At 43.6% G+C, this 19857-nt stretch overlaps 1 protein-coding gene across 1 annotated transcript in view; it reads right to left on the bottom strand.

Moving 5' to 3' along the window:
• Positions 1-19481, bottom strand: part of ARHGEF11 (Rho guanine nucleotide exchange factor 11) — a 105762-nt gene extending 86281 nt beyond the window's left edge. Inside the window, exon 1 of the mRNA XM_024748341.1 lies at positions 19280-19481. Coding sequence (XP_024604109.1) covers positions 19280-19311 — 32 coding nt within the window. The 5' untranslated portion in view covers positions 19312-19481. The remainder of the gene's footprint in view (positions 1-19279) is intronic.
• Positions 19482-19857: the final 376 nt, after the last annotated feature.

Here is a 19857-nt window from a genome sequence, read left to right as displayed (position 1 = left end):
TCTTTACACACACAAATGATTAATCAATGGATGCACAGGCAAGTCCTACTAAATACCCACATTAATGGAGAGGCAGCACAAGTATTCAGCAAAAACGTATAATACAAAAAGCATTTTCATTTGCCTTTGTAATTGAACACGTGGTCTTGTTTTTCAGAAGATATATCTAGGGATGTTGGGCTTTGACTAACGTTAAAATAAATTCTTTTCCCCCCCTATTTTTTACTAGAGCAGGAGCTAAGGAGTTCAGAGGTGGCAAGGATAAATTACAACGCTGACATGGATAAAGCAATTGAATTAAAAGCATACACACATATCCACCAATGTTATATACTTACAGGGAAATGTCTGCCTACGTGCTCCCCACTCACTCTCATGAGCTCTCCAGAAGAGCTTTTCTGGGTCTCGAAATGCTTGTACCTCAAGGTGAACTGTGTTATAGCCTGCTTATGCACACCTCAGAAAAGGTGGCAAAAGCCAAAGATTTAATGCTGAGATTCTGTCAGTAAATTCTCAGCAATTACAGTCTCTGATGAGCCAGTTGCTACTTAGGAAGGAGGGAGAGAGACAGGTGTGATGGGGTACACAATTCAGGTAGAAGAGAGCTGTTCAAGAGGATTTTAGGCCAGCAGAATAAGCTGTTCTTAGATGCTTTCAGGTGGGCACTACGGAGACGCATCCTTCCAGTCCTAAAGTCTTTATTTAGTATTTATTTGGGCACAGCAAATGCTGAGCACTAAAAAAGAGAGAAGAATCACAGATACGTCCTTCCTCTGCAATGTTTCTTATTCAAAAAGGAGACAATGACAAGGACACATTTAAAATCAAATTAATAACCATCAAGGATATAAATTTCATTATCATTCAAAATGCATCTACTATTAAGTCTTAATTGTGTGGCCATGTAATGGGAGTTTTCAATCTAAGCAATAATGATAGGATTTCAAAAAAGGAAAACAGCCCAAATAAATGAAAGCAACTGTTGGTTATCTATGCTAAAAAGAGGGGCAAAGTAAAGCAGTGGTAAGAAAATTTGACTAAATTCAAGTCTTACTTTCCTATTCTAGTCCTGACACTATGCAGTCACAGGAAAACTGCTTAATTTATGCTTCAGTTTTTCACGGGAACCCTAATCTCATAGTGCTAGTCTAAAGATTAAATAAGACTATATGCACAAAAATTATCATCAAAATGCTAGCATACTGAATCCAGCAACATGTAAAAAGGATTATATACCATGACCAAGTGGGATTTACCCCAGGAATGCAAGGTTGGTTTAGCATAAGACATTTCTCTAAAGAAGATATTCAATGACCAAGAAGCACATGAAAAGATGCTCAACATCATTAGTCACTAAGAAAATGCAAATCAAAACAATGAGATTCTACTTTACACCCACTATAATAAAAAAGACAAATAATGACAAGTGTTGGAGAGGATGTGGAGAATTAGAAGCCCTCACAGACTGCTGGTGGCAATGTAAACTGCAGAACAGTTTGGCAGTTTCTCAAAATGCTAAACACAGGGCCATCCTATGATCCAGTCATCCTCCTACGAGGTATATACCCAAGAGAACTGTAAACAGGGACTCAAACATATACCTGTACACCAATGCTAACAACAGTATTATTCATAAATAACCAAAATGTGAGGCTTCCCTGGTGGCACAGTGGTTAAGAATCTGCCTGCCAACACAGGGGACACGGTTCGAGCCCTGGTCCGGGAAGATCCTACATGGCACGGAGCAACTAAGCCTGTGTGCCACAACTACTGAGCCTGCGCTCTACAGCCTGCGAGCCACAACTACGGAAGCCCGTGCCCTGCAACGAGAGAAGCCACTGCAGTGAGAAGTCCGCACACCACAACGAAGAGTAACGCTCGCTCACTGCAACTAGAGAAAGCCTACATGCAGCAACGAAGACCCAACACAGCCAAATAAGTAAATAGATAAACAAAAGATGGTATATATACACAATGGAATACAGTATTATTCAGCCATAAAAAGGAATAAAACTCTGACACATACTACAACATAGATGAAATCTGAAAATATGCTAAGTGAAATAAACCAGACACAAAAGAACAAATATTGTATGATTCCATTTACATGACACGTCCAGAATAGGCAAATCTATAGAGACAGAAAGTAGATTAGTGGTTGCCCGAGGGTGTGGGGAGAGGGGAATGGAAAGTGACTGCCAATGGGTATAAGGTTTCTTTTTGGGGGTGATGAAAATGTCTGGTGTTAGATAATGGTGATGGTTGCACACCCTGAGTGTGAATTTTATGGCATGTGGATTATATTTCAATAAAACTGTTACAAAAAAAAGAATATATGTGAGAAGACTCAAACTGTAAAACTGCAAAGTAATGCAGAAACACAAGGGATTATGATGATGCAAATAAATGGCTGTGGATTGTGAAGTCATGAAGGTTAGATGAAGTAGCAATTAAATCAGGCAATTCACTAATCCTCAAAAATCTTGTCTGCAGGTATGGGACGTGCCCAGCCTGCTATGTATTTTACATCGAATGCATTTACCTCTTGACTTTAGGGTACATTTATAAACAATTTGCTTTTCACCTCTGACCAATAAAGACATGTTAAAGCTAAGATGTATGGGGGAAGGGAACAAAATCCCATAGAAACCCACCCTATTCCTAAGTTTAAGACGTTTGTAGGGGTAAGGGAGAGGGGAGAATGGGGAGAAACTGCTAATGAGTAAGGGGTTTCCCTTTGGGGAGATGAAATGTTTTGGAACTAGATAGAGGTGACGGTTGTACAACGCTGTGAATGTACTTAATATCACTGACCTGTATATTTTAGGTGGTTAATTTTATATTATGTGAATTTTACCTCAATTTTAAAAATAAAAGCACAGTCTGTTGGTTAAGGGGGAAAAGAAGATGTTTGTATCTGTGCCACAGTAAAAACAGTAGCGATTTTTAACTCAGTAATTATGCCCATCATCTCCTGCCTAGATTACTGCAAGAGCTCAATAGTCCTTCCTGCTTTTCTCTTGAACCCCTAGTCTATTCGTAATACCAGAGAAAATCTTTTAAAAGGTGCATCAGATACGTCACTTCTCTGGCATCTTGAGTGACTATTCCTTTATTATTCATTTCATATTTTTTGAACACATATCTCAGGTTAAATATCTGCCTGTAAATATTAAATCCCCATAACCTCTAGCACAATGCTGACATACCAACCTGGGATCAATACACATTTCCTGTTGAAGTCAATTAATTGCCAAATAAGACTCAAAGGTAAAATCAGGAAGCAGAGGAGATTCCTTATCTCTACCAAGCTGCCAGTAAGCTCCCTGGCTGTGAGCTGTGATGCCTTTATTCCACCCTTGCTGCTTAAGGGTGCTTAGATCTTTTGCAGGTGCCTTCCCAACTAGCCTTTAGGTTCCCTAAAGTCAGGGACCACTAGTCTCCATTATCTTCCCCAAGGCATCTAGAAGAGGGGTAAGCACATAATACAGGGCAGGAGTAGATGCTGATGGAGACGATGGAAGCCAGAATGAGATGGGGGATAAATCTGGTACAGAGGGAAGAAGAACCTCAGATTCCAGTGGGATTCATGCTGCCCGCTTGTTATCTCATCCTTCCCTCCTCACCACCCCTTCTCCATGCCCTCCTGAAGCTGTGGGCTCCTAGCCCTCTGAGTCAGTAATCCTGCCTCAGCCAATTTATTTTCTAATCTTGTAGCTTTCATATAAAAGGCTCTCCATGAGATTGACGGTGACAGACAGGACGGCCACACAGATGAGCAGGCTCCCCTGTTAATAAACACCAGGGAGGGAAGGCACCCCATTCAGGGGAAAGACGGAGGAGCTAAGTTGTATCAGAAGGGAGGCAATTCCAAAAGCTGGAAAGAGCTATCGAAACAGTGTGTCCTGGTGGAACCCACCTCCAAGGAGGGAGAGGAAGAAACAGAAACTAAGCCAGCTGAAGAGAGATGCCTCCCTCATGCCCTAGGCTCTTCCTCACAAGTATACAGTGAGGTTAGAGTACAACAATAGATGGAAAGTGCTTTGAGGAATAAAAGCACTGTATAAATGGTTGGTACTGCAAGGATTATTATATTAAGTGGTTCTTTTCCTTTGTCTGGTTTGTGTCCTAGTTCTTCCAACAGTACCCTAATAAAACTCCCCAAGCATTGGATCACCAAGACAGGAAATGAAATGAAGCAGACTCTCAGTCAAGAGCCCCTGATGACACAAGTATCAATTTGGAGGCAGTGGCAGATCACCAGCAGGGTCAGACGCAAAGAAAGCATCAGTTTTGCATCTGACTTTACTCTCCCTCAACTGAAGACAAGAGAACTTTAACCACTTTGGGAGATATTTTTTTTCTATCTTCTCTAGCTACCTTCCCATCCTTTTGCTCATTCCATGCTTCCTAGCCTATAAGCACTATTTCTCAGACCCTCCTGCTAGAAAACACACACACACACACACACACACACACACACACACACACACACACTTTCCCCAATTGGGAGGATCCTTTTCCAAAGTAACCAAGCTCACAGGGCTCCCAAGGAACTCAATCTCTGGTGTAAAGAATAAAAGCGGCAGAGGCGAGACCATGGGAGCAAAACACAGCTCAGAGTCCCAGATCACTGTATGGCTGTTACAGAGAAGGTAGGGCTAGAATGGTAGAAGATTTTGTCTGCGTTTACCTCCTTCAGCGAAGACTAGGAGGTGGAAAGCGATTTCTGAGATCAGTCCTGTGGGGCTCCCCGGAGCTCTGGGTGATTAAGAGTGTTAAACAGGGCCCAAAACAGACACCCTCCTCAACCAAGGAGAGGAAACCCAGGATTTAAAGCCAGGGACCTAGGTTCACTACAGTTGTGATTTCAAGTCTCAACTCCCGTGAGCCTCCGTGTTCTCGTATATAAAGGAGAAAAATAACTGTAATAAGTATATATCAGAAAGAATGACTGTTAAAGCACTTACCAAAAAATAGTAAAGTGCTGGACAAACCCCAGTTGTTATTCCGGATCTTCCCCTATCCACCCTTCTATATACTTATACGGTTGGATGTAGTGTCATATGAGAGAACAAAAGGGTGTAGGACTTGGGTTTCCCTACAGTGCCAGATGGATTAGAGTTAGCACTTAGTAAGTCCGAAAAGTTGCAAGAACTTTTAACCAAGAGAGAACCAGTCAACACTTGAACACCAGCCGATTAAAGTTATTGGAAAAACCCCAGCTGGAGAATTTAGGGCACTAGCTGGCACCACTTAAAGGGCACAGAGCTCAGTTGTAAGTACTACAGGAGTATTACAGGTGACAGAAAAGAGAAGGAGATACGACATAAAAATCAACAGGGATTTATGTGGCGAGAGATACAGGAAAAAGGAGAAACCTGAATCAAGCAGCTAATCAGGTAAGACTTCACTAGGAAGTAAGTTTGGAAGTGGTATTTGAAGCACAGGAGGGACAAAAATTAACCATAAAGAAATTAAGTGACTGTGGCAAACTGAATTTTCCAAAAGCAACCACAACAGTATTTCCCATTCTTCATGCCACTCCCCATCAGGAGGTGGCATCCATATCCCTTCCCTAATCCTGGCCAGGCCTTTGTGACTCCCTCCACTAATAAGAGTAGGGCAAAACTGACACTATGTGATCTCTGACGCTAGCTCATAAAGGGTGATGCAGCCTCTGCAAATATCACGGGATGCCTGCTCCGGGAGCCTTCAGTCACCCTGTAAGAAGTCTGGCTACCCTCACCCCACCATGTGGAAAGAGAATCTACAGAGATTCCAGAGAGAGGAAAAGAAAGAGACAGAGACAGAGAGAGAGACAGAGAGACAGAGAGACAGAGAGACAGACAGAGAGAGAGTCGAGGAGCTCCAGCTGTTTCAGCTCCCAGCTGCCTTGAGTCTTCCCAACACAGGGGCCACAGTGAAGAAGGCTTTGAAGCCCAGGCCAGGTTGGCCCCTATATAACTGCACCTGTTTGAGAGATCCCAATTGGGAACAACTGCTTAGCTCAACCCAGTCAACCCCCAGAATTTTGAGCAAAATAATTAGTATTATGTTAAGCCAATGTTTGGGGTGGTTTGTTATGCAGCAATGGATATTTTGAACAATACTGATCTGTGCAAAGCCTCCATGACCAGGACAGCTAAGTCACACCTAAGGGATGGGGACCTGGCTCATCCAACTAGAGACTATAAGATAGGAGGTAGTAATGAGTTAATAATAATAGCTAGCATATACTGAACTCTTAACTATGTCAGGTATTTTGCTAAGCGCCTTACACGCATTACTTTTACTTAATTTTTGCAAGAACCCTATGAGAGAAATACACTTTTTCTCATTTTCCAAAAGGAAAAACTGAGGCTGAGAGGGACGGAGTAACAGGAAACCCAGGTCTATTTGACACAAAAGTCATATTCCTAACAACTAGTCTGTACTGCAACATGGTGAGTAGAACCTTAAAGGAGTGACCGAAGTTCCACAGATTAACTTGAGAGTTGGATGGATCTCAGAGATCAAATCCAACTTTCCTATTTTACGATTGATGAAACTGAGAGGCCTAGCGAGGTAAGTGACTTAGCTGAAAACTGTATCCATTACTCAACAATAAAAAGACAAGTAAACAGGGACTTCCCTGGTGGTCCAGTGATTAAGAATCCACCTTCCAATGCAGGGGACACGGGTTCGATCCCTGGTTGGGGAACTAAGATCCCACATGCCACGGGGCAACTAAGCTGGTGCGCTCTAGAGCCCTCATGCTGCAACTAGAGAAGCCCGAGGGCTGCAGTGAAAGATCCTGCATGCAGCAACAAAGATCCCGTATGCCACAACTAAGACCTGATGCAGCCAAATAAATAAATAAATAAATGAATAAATAAATATTAAAAAAGACAAATAAACAAAAAATGGACAAAGGATTTGAATAGACATTTCTCTAAAGAAGACATGCAAATTGCCAATAAGCACATGAAAAGATGCTCAACGTCATTAAGAAAATGCAAAACAAAATCACAATGAGGTACCACTTCATACCCAGTAGGATGGCTATAATCAAAAAGACAGACAAAAAAACAAGTATTGGTGAAGATGTGGGAAAACTGGATTCTCACAGTTTGTTGGTGGGAATGTAAAATGGTGCAGCCACTTTGGAAAACAGTTTGGTAGTTCCTTAAAATGCTAAACACAGACATAGCATATGATCCAGCAACTCCCACCCTAGGTATATACCCAAGAGAAATGAAGAGATACATCCACACAAAAACTTGTACACAAATGTTCATAGCAGCATTATGCATCATAGCCGAGCAGTGGAAACAACCCACATGCCCGTCAACTGATGAATGCATAAACAGGAGGTAGTATATCCATACAGTGGAATATTATTTGGCCATAAAAAGGAATAAAGTACTGATATGTGCTGCAACATGGATGAACTTGGGAAAATATCATGCTAAGTGAAAGAAGCCAGGCACAAAAGGCCACATATTATATGATTCCATGTATAGGAAATGTCCAGAACAGACAAATCTATAGAGACAGAAAGTAGATTCATGGTTGCCTGGGGCTAGTTGGGTGGTGTGGAGAGTGGCTACTAACGGATACGAGGTTTCGTCTGGGGTGATGAAAATTTTCTGGAATTAGATAATAGGGATGGTTGTACAACTCTGTGAATACACTAAAACCCACTGAACTGTACACTCTAAAGTGGTGAATTTTATGGTATGTGAATTATATATCATAAAGCTGTTAATTAAAAACTTGTATTCCGGGACCTCCCTGGTGGTCCAGTGGTTACGACTCCGTGCTTCCACTGCAGGGGGTGTGGGTTCCATCCTGGTCAGGGAACTAAGGTCCTGCATGCTGTGCACTGTGGCCAAATAAATAAATAAATATTGTATTCATTCATTTAGTAAAACTTTACTGAGCATCCATTCACTACACAGTCCAGGCACTGCAGGGTACACACAGATAAGGCCCCTGAGTAGTTTAAAGGTGCCACACTGCTTAGTGGAAGAATGCTCAGTCACTTCTGAGATTTTATTCTTCGCAAAGTCACTGAACTTACCCGGCCCCAGAGTGCCACTCTTTCCCCATCATTAACCAACCAGGAGGCAGAGAGGGAGGGAAGTTTCCTTCCTCTTGGATAGTGAATGCAAACCTCAGGTCCTATGGGGAGGCCATGGACAAGGAAAGCTTATCGGGAAGAGATTAAATACTCAAGAGACTTGATTCCCGATTTACCAATCTCTTTTCCTGGAGGACACCCTTCACCTGTGTCAAGCAAACCTGATGTCTGGCTCCCTCAAAGATTTACACATTTTTACCAGTGAACCTGGCCAGGGGGACAGGAAAATGATAAGAGCACTAGGCTAGGGCTCCGTAAACACAGCTTTTTTTTTTTTTAATCCCAATCCCATTGTTTACTAGTTTACAGACTTAGGCAAATCATTAAAGCCTCCCTGAGCTTGTTTCCCCACCTCTAATATGGGAATGCAAATACTTGCCTGGACTACCTCAATAAGATAACATACCAAAAACACTTTGCAAACTACATATCATACCGCAGAAATACAAAGAAGCGCCATCATTATGGCACTCTTATCTCGGCCTTATAAACCTTCCATCTTTCTCTCCCTGTCAATCGTGTCCTCCCCTACTTTAAAAACTGACTTCTTCTCTTGGGTCTAATCTTTCCTTTAATCCTGTCACACATCTCCCCTCCTGCCTGTCCCACAGCAGACTCTGATGTATGCTAACCTCTGACTTAAGACAACCTACTTCTACCTGGAAAAAAATGAACTCAAAGGCCTATTGATGGGGACTAAGGGGCTCCATTTTTTTCTCCTCTTCTTTCTGACCAAGCTTCATAAAAGAATTGACCAGACTATCACCCTTTTCTCACTGCCTCTTCCCTCTTAAACTCACTGCAAACTGGCTCCTCCCCACGTCCCCCCAAGGCCATGAAAATCTTCCTAGTTACTAAATCCAGACACTTCTCTATCCTTTCCATCCTCTGCCTCTTGGGAGCACTTGACACTGCTGGCCACTCCCTCCCTTCATTTCTGAGATTCCACACTGCCCTGGCTCCTGTTTTCCTGCCACTCCCCACCAGTCTCTTGTGTGGGATCCTCTTTCTTTGCCTCACCTTTGAATGCAGTGTCCCTCAGGGCTCTGTCCAAGGCCCTCTTCTCACTCTACACCCTGTCCCTGGACAGCCTCACACTTCCACCACTCGGTCCAGATGTTGATGACCCACATCCCAGCACGCCCTCCTGACCTTCAGGACTGTATAACCAGCTGCCAACCTACCGAACAGCTTCCCTGGGATCTCCCACAGGCACTTCAAACTCATGATGTCCAAAAGGGACTCCTTCCCTCAATCACGCTCTTCCTCCTCAGTTCCCCTTTTCATTGAATAGTACCACCCGCCAGCCCAAGCCAAGGAAAAGGCTGTGAGCCTTGCCCCCCCCTTCACGCCCCCCCCACCCCATAACCAACTACTTAGTCTTCTAATCCTTCATTTTTCTCCATCTCCACTGTCACTTCCCTAGTAGAGGCCACCCTCACCTCCTGCCCAGATTACCACAATGGGCTCCTAATTTGTCCTCCCTCTCTATTCTTTTGTTCTTTCAATTTAAATGTCCACACTGCAGTCGGGTGATCTTGTTTTTCTAAAAGCCTATCTTACCATGTCACTCCCTACTTGTCTTGCAACGGTGCTTCACTGCTCTCAGGATAAAGTCCAAAACTCCTAATAGGGAGGATTACATGATTCCCAGGCTCTAGCTCCTGTACGCTCCTGTTTCATTTAATTAATTGTTCCAAGGTCTCGCTATAGACCATAGCTACTTTCAGCTCCCGCGACACCATGTCCTTCCTTTTCTTCTGTCTTCAGTACATGCTGTTCCTTCTGCCTGGACTTTCCTTCGCTCAAGCCTGGCTCTCATTTTCTGGCCTCAATTAAAGGTCACTTCCTCCAGGAAAGTTTCTTTATTGTCCCTCCCATTTGCTTCAACTGATATCACAGAAGAGTTCAGGGTGGTATCATACAACTCCTGCTTGCCCGCCGTCTCCCCACACAAAACCACAGGCTCGGGCTTCCCTGGTGGCGCAGTGGTTGAGAATCTGCCTGCCGATGCAGGGGACACGGGTTCGTGCCCCGGTCTGGGAAGATCCCACATGCCGCGGAGTGGCTGGGCCCATGAGCCATGGCCGCTGGGCCTGCGTGTCCGAAGCGTGTGCTCCGCAACGGGAGAGGCCACAACAGTGAGAGGCCCACGTACTGCTAAATAAAAACAACAACAACAAAAAATAAAAACAAAAAAAACACCACAGGCTCCCAGAGGGCAGGGTAAGCAACATATTCATGTTGAATCCTAGTGGCTTGAGGGGCACCAGCCAGTGAAGACTTGTTAAATGGACCAATCCCCTTATTTGAGGGATAGCATGAGTATTCCTAAACCTCAGACCCTATTCCTGTGAACCCTCTGAAGCCCAAGTGGTTTTCTGCCCCCATCCCTAGGGCTCGGAGAAAAGGGTCTGCGGTTTTAGTCTCATACAAGGTCCCATTCACAAAGCTATTTACTACACTCTCTCCAGCCACCTCCCCCCAGAACAACAGTGGCCTTTCTCTGCAGCAGCAGTCTCTTGGAAGGAAGCTTCTGAGGGCTGTGCTCTGGGAAATGAATGGGGCCAGCCTGGGGCAGGCAGGACAATGGCAGGGCGGGCCCTGTGCCCCGTCAGACCCCTGCAGGGAACAGCAGCCCGGAAACCAGGCCGCCAATGGGGAAATCCCCCCGAGAGCTGAGAGAAGCTGAAGGCAAGCAACCGCAACAAGGCTGCTCTGTCCCTAGAAGAAATACCAAGCGCCCAAGACCTAGCACCCAGTAAGAACAAGGGGAATTCTTGGTCTCCCTTCCTAGCAGCAATGTTTAGAGTTGCTTTCTTGAAATCCTTTGGGTAGGCATGGAGGGAATTGGAAATGTCAAGAATGAACTACAGTTCAAGTCAGGTAACTGAGGGAGGAGTATACCTCGTATAGACAGAACTCTACTGAGCACGAGAAGACAATCTAGAAAAATGAAGAGACATCGCTTTTGAACCCTGAGAAACAGGATAAGACACAATAACCAACGTAAAACATGCAAAGAATGGAAGAGCACCAACATTTATTTATAATAGTCGACCACGTGCTAGGGATTCTGCTAGATCTTTTATATAAAGTATTTTATACCAACATACGAAAGATAATGAGTCCAATTGCTATATGTATGTGCAAAAGGAATGTTGAATAATATAAATATACTATAGAGTTTGATGATATTAACCAGAAAAGGTCACCCTGAAGGAATTAAGACTAGCCGGAGTTGGGGAGAGAAAGAGAACACTCATATAAAGATGTAGAAAGAGTGATGTGGGCCTGGGAAACAGGCTAGCCTACCTGAAGCGGGATGGTAGGGGACAGTAATAAGACCTACAATTAGTGAGATGTGGGCTGAACTGAAGCAAGAAGGCATGGATCCCAAGCTGGGGAGTTCGAGCTGGAAAGGAAAGACACTGTGCAAAGAAGGTTTCCAGTGAAAAAGGATCGACTTAGGACGAGATCTTCCGCACCTTATTTTTAACTAGTACCGTCCTGTGTTTGTTCAGTATGTTCCCAGAGCCATGCCTGTCAGTCCTCAGTTTAGAATCAGCACAGGTCTCAGCACCCAAGCACAGGTCTTCTCGCAGCTGAGGAGCGTCCAGGCCAATCTGGGGTCCTTGCCAAACCAAATGCCTCAACAACGCTCACCAAATGTTTGGCACTATAGAATTCACAAAATGCTTTTACACAAATCGTCCTGATCACACAGCTAGTTAGCGGAAAAGCTGGGACTCACACAAAGCTCTTCTCACTTCAAGTCCTGTTACTCTCTATAATCATGCTACTAGGATGGTTTCTGCAGAGATATCCCTTGAGCCCTGGAGTTTGGTCTGCAGTGGGGGAGTGGGGTATGATTAATTAATCAGGATATCAAATATATGCTAATCTCCTCAAATCATGACCCCATTTCCTAAGGGAGCTCTCAGAACTCACTGCCTCTCTCCCTCTCTTTAGAAGACTGCACTGAAGACCTCTAAATCTATTTGGTAGAAACAGCCTAACCTAAGGGCCTCAGCAAGATAAGTATCATTCGATATGCTATGTTCAGTGAATTGCTGGGTACCAATGGGAGGCAGAATGACTTTTAATGATGGTCTTAATCTCTCTAGCAATAGCCAGTCTCCAAAACTTGGGAACCAAATCTGATTCAGCCTTAACATACATACCCTGTTGGTTTTCCTTCCAAAATGTCTTTCAAATCCTACCCTTCTTTGTTCTCACATTATCTTCTGTTCTCTTCCCACTTACATAATAATATTAGAATTCTTTCCTTAAACATTCCTTTTATCACCATATATTACACAAACCTTGCTGGTTCCCTTTTTCCTACCACATGTGGTCTGAATACCTTTATCCCCCCCACGCTCCCACCATACTCACCTTGACAACCTAATTTCTCTGCTCTACAAAGACCAATACTCTTACCATCCTGAGACTACCCAATGCTTGGTTCTGCCCCAGAACCTTTGCTTATGTTGTTCCCCTGGTCTGAAACAGCTTCCTCTCTTTCTTCAACCTAAATAATTTCTAACCACCCCTCCCCTGGCTTTTCTCACTAGCACCAACTTTCGACTTATCTCTAAACGTGCCTTTTTGGTCTACATCAAGATTCAGTAATGACGTACTACCTTTTTATTGTTTTGTGTTGCTGCATTAATTACATTTCCCAACAAGAATGTAAGCTCCACATTCTTGCAAATTATCTATCAGAACACTAAGAACTGAGCTGTGCATGGAGCTATTTGATAAATATCTCCCGTCCAACCGACTGATTGCAAGTGCCACAGATCATAGGTCATCATCTGGAAGGTTGTGAGATTGGTCCCATTCCCTCTGTGATTTGATGCCAGTCCACGACTGCTGACTATAGATCTCATTGCACCATTTTATGGTAGCTTTAAACACTGGAGGACAAAGTGCTGGAAATCAGGCCTCTGAAATCACTTCACCCTAACTTTTCAAAGCCCCCTTCTCACACATTCACGTCTTAGTTTGCTATTCTTTAGAATGAGGAGAATCCTGAAGAAGTCAATGAGGACGACAGAGGGATACCAGTGACTTTAGGGCCTATGTTGAAATCAGAAGTAAAAGACAGGAAGATGGACTTAAATTGTAGCAAAGGAGGAAATTCCCTGGTGGTCCAGTGGTTAGGACTCGGCGCTTTCACTGGGCTGGATTCAATCCCTGGTCGTGGTTGGGAAACTAAGATCCCGCAAGCCACACAGTGGAGTCAAAAAAAAAAAAAAAAATTGTAGCAAAGGAAAAATTGGGATTCAAAAGAATTTACAACTATTCAACTCATGGAACCACAAGAAATCACTGAAAATGGGAGCCCCTCAACCTTCTGGACCAGCTCAGGAGATGCCCTATTTGGAGTCAAGAGGAAAGGGAAGAGGAGGATCCCCTAAGACTTAAGACTTCTGTGATTTTCCCCTCAAATCTGTCCAATTGTTTTAGGACCATAAATCTGGGTGTTCTTCCAGGCCTTGAAAATGTCTTCCAAATCCTACTCCAATTTTATTGGGGGCCACAGGTTTCCCCGCCTCTCCCCATACTTCCACTTCCACATCACTGTGCTTCTTCCACTTTCCCCTCCCATTTCATCAGACAGCTCTGTTCCCTGGTTTTTTCAAACTTTCGTTTTCACTGGTTTTCAGGAAGGCAGATAGGATTCCTGAAAAAAAAGTCCTGGCTCACTGAAAGAAAGGGCACAGGCATTATGTTTTCAGAGGCTCAAAGAACATAACAGCTAGAAGGAATCAAATCTGAGAAGTCGGCTACCCTGATTCACTCATCTATTTACTTGGATGCTGGGGGTCTTCCACCAGGACTCCAAACCTCTTTTCATAGGGGATCTAACACAACTTTTCATAAAGTAATGATTACTTTTTTCTTTTGAGACCACAATCTGCAACTACTGTAGTCCTGCTTCCCTCCATGGGGCAAAGGAGTGACCCTGGATGCCACTAGCAGGTCTATGCTTGGGTCTTTTCCCAATACGGTGATTGAGGAAAGAAGAATGCACAGTCCATGGGGAAAAGGGTTTCCAAACCACATGACAAATCTTGAAATTAAGTTTTAAAAATAATAAACCAATAAAATGGATTTTTAAAGGCAGTGCCACTATGAAGATGTGAAGCAAATTCAGTCAGTATAGATTAAAACCATTCCTCTTACGTTTTATGGAACTTCAGCATTCAGCCCTTTCACATACATCAGATTCCCAGATCTTTAAAGCAGTATCACTGCTATCCAAAAGACACTATCCGAAAGTTTCCAAACTCTATTCCACGAAGGTTGCGAGCTTCCAGAACTCTTTTGTCTTTATACCAATTTGGAAATTAGCCGTATGACCTTCACAGAATCTTTCTTATTTCTGATGAACTCATTGTCATTTAACTTGTCACATTTGTCTACCCTCCTAAACAGAACAAAAGGGACTCTGACTATTTAAAAAAAAAAAAAAAGCTAAATCAATTTGTTCACCAAAGGGTGCTCTTTCAGAAATGTTTCTGAGTATGTGAAGGTAAGCTCAGCCTTTTCCTGCTCATAATGGTGATTAATCACCAAATGTTTCATCTGCAAATCCACTGCCATCTCTCATCTCACGCCTGGAGAGCACAAGGGTACATTCTGGAGAAGACTCAGCATTTCCGGGGACTTACTCTTTGTAGTTCTGGATCCCTGTCACTGTTCTGGGAGGCCAACCTCGAAACTAGGCAGAAACTCAGCTGAATGTCTGGGGGTTTCTTGTTCCCAGGTCTCAGTAAGAACCTGAAGTGCAAAGGGGGAGCCTGAGGTGGGACGAACCTCCCCCCACCTCCTTCTCAGACAAGCCCAGTCTCCTCAGCCTAGGCTACCAGCTTTTCTTCTCTACAAACGTCCCCTCAGCCTGAAGGCTCTTTCCTCCTTCCTCTGCCTTTTTCTCCCTCCTCCTCCATACACTTCATGAAAGATTTTGCCTCTTCTAAAAAAAAAAAGGCTACAGGCTAGGGAAAAGTTACATTCAATCTCAGATCCCTGATAAGGAACAGTTGCTGGCTCTGGGTTTATTCTGAATTAGGCAAGTCATACGCTTCTAAAACAAGGAACAGCCAGAGATCATAAAACAAATCCTTTCTATCCCCATCTAAGGAAGCCAAGGTAGCTCAAGCCTCTCCCATTCATCAAAATTCCTGGGAAGGAGATTCAATAACCTTCCCCTTCTCATATTCTAGTATCATCACCCAACCCTGACCACTAGAAAAGTATGCCTTCTTTCTAACCTCATGCACTTCTGCAACAAAAATGCCTGTTCGCTCTGGTTAAATTCTTCAAAACAATGGAAAGATCTTTCAGTCACTCTTAATTTGTTTTGGGCCAGTTCAGAAAGTAGTGCATGATGTTAAATCAAATCCATGAGTTTACCATCTAAAAGTTATAGAGTTTTGGTTTAGAAAGCAATTTGAAATATATTTCCCTAATGTTGTTTTTTTAAAAAAATATTTTATTTATTTATTTGGCTGCATCAGGTCTTAGTTGCGGCACTCGGGATCTTTTGTTGTGGCGTGCGGGCTTGTGGCGTGCGGGCTTCTCTCTCTAGTTGTGGCACATGAGCTCCAGAGCGCACAGCCTCAGTAGTTGCGATGCTCGGGCTCTCTAGTTGTGGCACGCTGGCTTCAGAGCATGTGGGCTCAGTAGCTGTGGCACACAGGCTTAGTTGCCCCTCGGCATGTGGGATCTTAGTTCCCCCACCAAGGATCAAACCTGTGTCCCCTGCATTAGAAAGCAGATTCTTAACCACTGGACCACCAGGGAAGTCCCTATCTAATTTGATTTGCTCCTTTCAATAGCACCGTTGAGAAAGACACGATAAGTGTTACAATCCTCAAATGACAAGCTATGTGAAAATGTTTGTGAACCGGAAAGCATTTCATATAAATGAGCTATTGCCTTACATATGAGGAAACCAAAGGAGGCATGTGATTTGCCCAAGATCACACAGTTAAGGGGAATGCCAGGGCTCAAACCAAGAACTCTCAGCTTAAATCTAGTACTTCTCCATTTGCTTTGGTCCTCACATAAGCTAACTATCTCTGAACAGAGAAAAGCTGTTTTATGGATGCAAACTCCTAACCCATCTGGCCATCTCAACAACATTTGCCATGGAGAACTAGGCAAATGGATATAGATGGCTTAGCAAAACTCATTACCATTCCTATAAAAATAATTCAGTATTATTACCTCTGCTTGCAATATCAAACACACATTAACAGGCAATAAACTGTCCACGGACAAAAACTGAAAAGGACATGAACAGCTACAATTTAGCCCATCTTTCGCTAACAATTGATTAACACTGTAAGATCAAGATGAGCTGCAAATACTTCATGTTTCTTTGGACCCAGAAGTCACTTCCCAAGAGAGGATTAAAGACTCTGCTGGATAAATATTCCACAGCCTTCTATTCTTCGAGCCACAATCTCTCTCCATAGACATGGTCCTCCATGCTTATGTCCTAGAAAACACGCATCACCTAGGAAGCCTTCTCTAATTGACCTTACTTTGACTACACTTGAAATTAACACATGAATGTTGAAAAATCTGAAACGGATGAATTTATACAGGCTGACATGTTCACTCAATCCAATATTCGTTTGTCAAATATTTAGTGAGCACTCACCCCATGCAAGGCACTAAGCCAGGCGTGCAGGCTATAACTGAGCAAACAAAACACAGTTCCTACCTTTACAGAGCTTATAGTCCAGTGTTGCTTTTATGTGGTCTTCAGGAGTCTTAAACCTTTCCTAGTTCCTCAAGTAGATTGCACGACCTTTGTAAGCAAGAACTGCATACTTAAATTTTTTGAAACACTGAGCACAGCACCTTACACTACGCTCTCTAAACAGCAAATTGATAAACTAAAAGAGAATCCCTGACTCTATAATCTGAAATCCCTCCACTCAATCTCTCCAGTATGGTATAAAATTGTGTAAAACTGTAAATTATTTAAAATCCACAGGGTCTTGAATCTGAGATGTCAAAATAGCCCATAGAATGAACCTACTGCTAAAGGGGTACGATCCAATACAACTGGAGATACCGTGAAGGGGACCCAAGTCCCAGAACTGATCCTTTAATGGGGAAGAGAATTGGGGTAGTGGCAGAGGTGAGGAACACACTCACCCTGCGAAGCTCCATTATCCCAAGTGCAAGGGAGTTCTGAAAAGCATCTTACCCTACTGCCAGAAAGAATAAAACGGGGCCCCCGCCCCTATTCCACAGGACCAGTATACAAACCTACTTAGACAGGGTGGGGCAAGAGAAAGAGCCTCGGGTTCAGAACCAGAAGACCTGCGACTGAGTCCAGATTCTACCAATAGTCAGGGAAGATGGCACTGGGCTAGCCAGGTATCCCCTGTGAGCCTCAATCACCCCTTCTGTAAAATGAGAATAATAACCTCTGATTTGTCTGCCTCACGGAAATATTGGGAGGCTCAAATGAGATACATTCCTATGAAAGCACTCAGAAAAACCATGCTATACAAATCCCGAGAGACTGTGAGGGTATGCAAACTCCCAGAGGAGCATCTTACACTATAGCCCAGGAACCTTCATTGCCTTTTTCTTGTACCCCCAACACCTGGGTTTCCATCTGCTCACATCTCTGAATTCAGAGAAACAGTTCACCCCCAAATCTCAAAAAAGCAAGTGCGCTAATTCCCAAATTCCAAGAGGATGAAAAGAGAAGGGCAGCCATGTAACCATTTCAACTTCTTGCCTTGACACACGCTTCAGTTCTCCCTTTACAAGAGTCAAACTAGAGAGAAGCCAACAAAAAGGGGAAGGGATGGAGGTTCAAGCAGCCACATATACTATCTGTCCTTTGTGGCTATCTGCCTTCTCTCCACTGCCAAGTCAGGTCCCCATCTGGGGACTGCTGAACTAATCTAAATGGGACTCTGAGGCAATACAGAGATTAGTGTTTGGGAGAGAGAGAGATTGTATCATTTTAGGCCACATTCCACAGCCCAAAAGAAATTATTATCAGCATGGATTATCAAAGGTTAACTGGACAGGGAGAAAACAATTGTTCCCTTGCAAATATTCTTCCCTATCTCTCCAATATATATTTTTTTTTTCCAGGCCCAGTCCTTCCATTTGCTTGTTCAGTCCTCCAACCAACCATCCATCCAGCACCCACAAAACTACCCTAAAGACTCTCAAGGAGAAAAGGTTGAGCAGGAGAGGAAGGGAAAAGGCAGACACCTTACAAAGTTGTAAACTGTAGTGTTACCAGTGATGGGGCGACTGGGCAGACTCTTGGGGGATGTGGGTGGGGGGGGGCATCCTGTGCTCCGACTCTAAGGGCCAGTGCCTCTGCCCATTAGGCCTAAGAGCCTAAAGCAACTCCTTCGGGCTCTAGGCAGAGGGAAGGCCCATTTTGCAGAGTCAAGCTTATTAAAAACGGCTTGGAAGATTTAACCTAGCACATCAGCTGTTTGGCAGATTTCAATTAAACCCCAAGCTTGGAGAGGAAGAAATTCTAATGCTGACCTATGCATTTTGGGGGCCATTATCAACCACCGGTAAAAATCCAGACCTGTATGGGTGCAAAGGCTGTTTCTGTCCCATCATTCAGGCCAAGAACATCCTCCTCATTCTAGAAATGGGATCCACCCCATCACCAAGCCCCACCATTCCACAACAACCAGCCGGTGGAGGCCCACGCCCCTGCCAGGGCCCTTCCCCCAGCAGCTCCGACACCTAAAGCCAGTCCCAATCACCCTTGGGGTCTCACGTGACCAGGCCTGTGCCCGCCTCCCACCCTTAGGCTGGCAAGTTAGGGACTCAAATTCAGCCTCTGGCCTGGCAAAAGTCAAAGGCGGCTGGAAAGCATTTCCCCCTCTTTCCCCACTTCTGGCGTCACTGCCTACTGTTTATACTTAAAAAACACTGAATCAGGAGATATGTTTTGAACATGGACACACACAGAGGGAACATAAACACACATGCCCAGAGAGTCCCCAGAGACCCCACCAATTCCCACAGCCCAACAGAGACCCTTCTTTTGAAACGCTTTATCAAAATGCAACACTTTCCCTCCCAGTCCTTCCTTAAGTAAGTGTTGAAAAACCACATTATTAACAAACTTACCTGTCTATACTCTGGGGTAACCTTACACTCATGGTTTCTCAGTGTCTCCACAGTTCCAGAATCCTGTAGTTTTGATGTCTTGATCAGGACTGAATCGCTTGCAATTTTTAAGAAAGGTGAGAGGATGGCCTCCCAACTTGAAGACAGAATCCTTTTTCTTCCAGCTCTCAGGACCCTGGTAACTGAAGCTCCATTCTACTTCTACCAATTAACATGGTCTCCTTTCTTAGCCCCCTTTTCCCCTCCCCCCCTTAAAAAAAAAACAGAAAAAAACCGAAAGAAGAAGAGAAAAAACTATGACCTTCTTAGAAACCAAAAACCCAACCACAAATCTCTTCAAGGTTAGCGCTATGGGCTTAAAAAAAAAAAAAATCACAGAAAGAATGTGCCTTCAAAATATCAATCTTAACTGCAAAATATAGATAAAAACCATCCTTTTAATCTAGTTTTCTTAGCTGTCCTTCTGTTGGCAAGACAGCCTCAAGCTCCAAAGGGGGAAAAAAATAATGCTCTGGTCTCCAATGCTTAAAACGACAACAAATATACTGAGGGACCAAAAAAAAAAAAAAAAAAAAAAA

This window comes from Neophocaena asiaeorientalis, unplaced genomic scaffold (genome assembly GCF_003031525.2).
Source record: "Neophocaena asiaeorientalis asiaeorientalis breed wild unplaced genomic scaffold, Neophocaena_asiaeorientalis_V1.1 scaffold76, whole genome shotgun sequence".
Lineage (NCBI taxonomy): Eukaryota > Metazoa > Chordata > Mammalia > Artiodactyla > Phocoenidae > Neophocaena > Neophocaena asiaeorientalis.
Note: the sequence above shows the minus strand (reverse complement) of the source record. Positions and strands in the feature narration are given on the sequence as shown.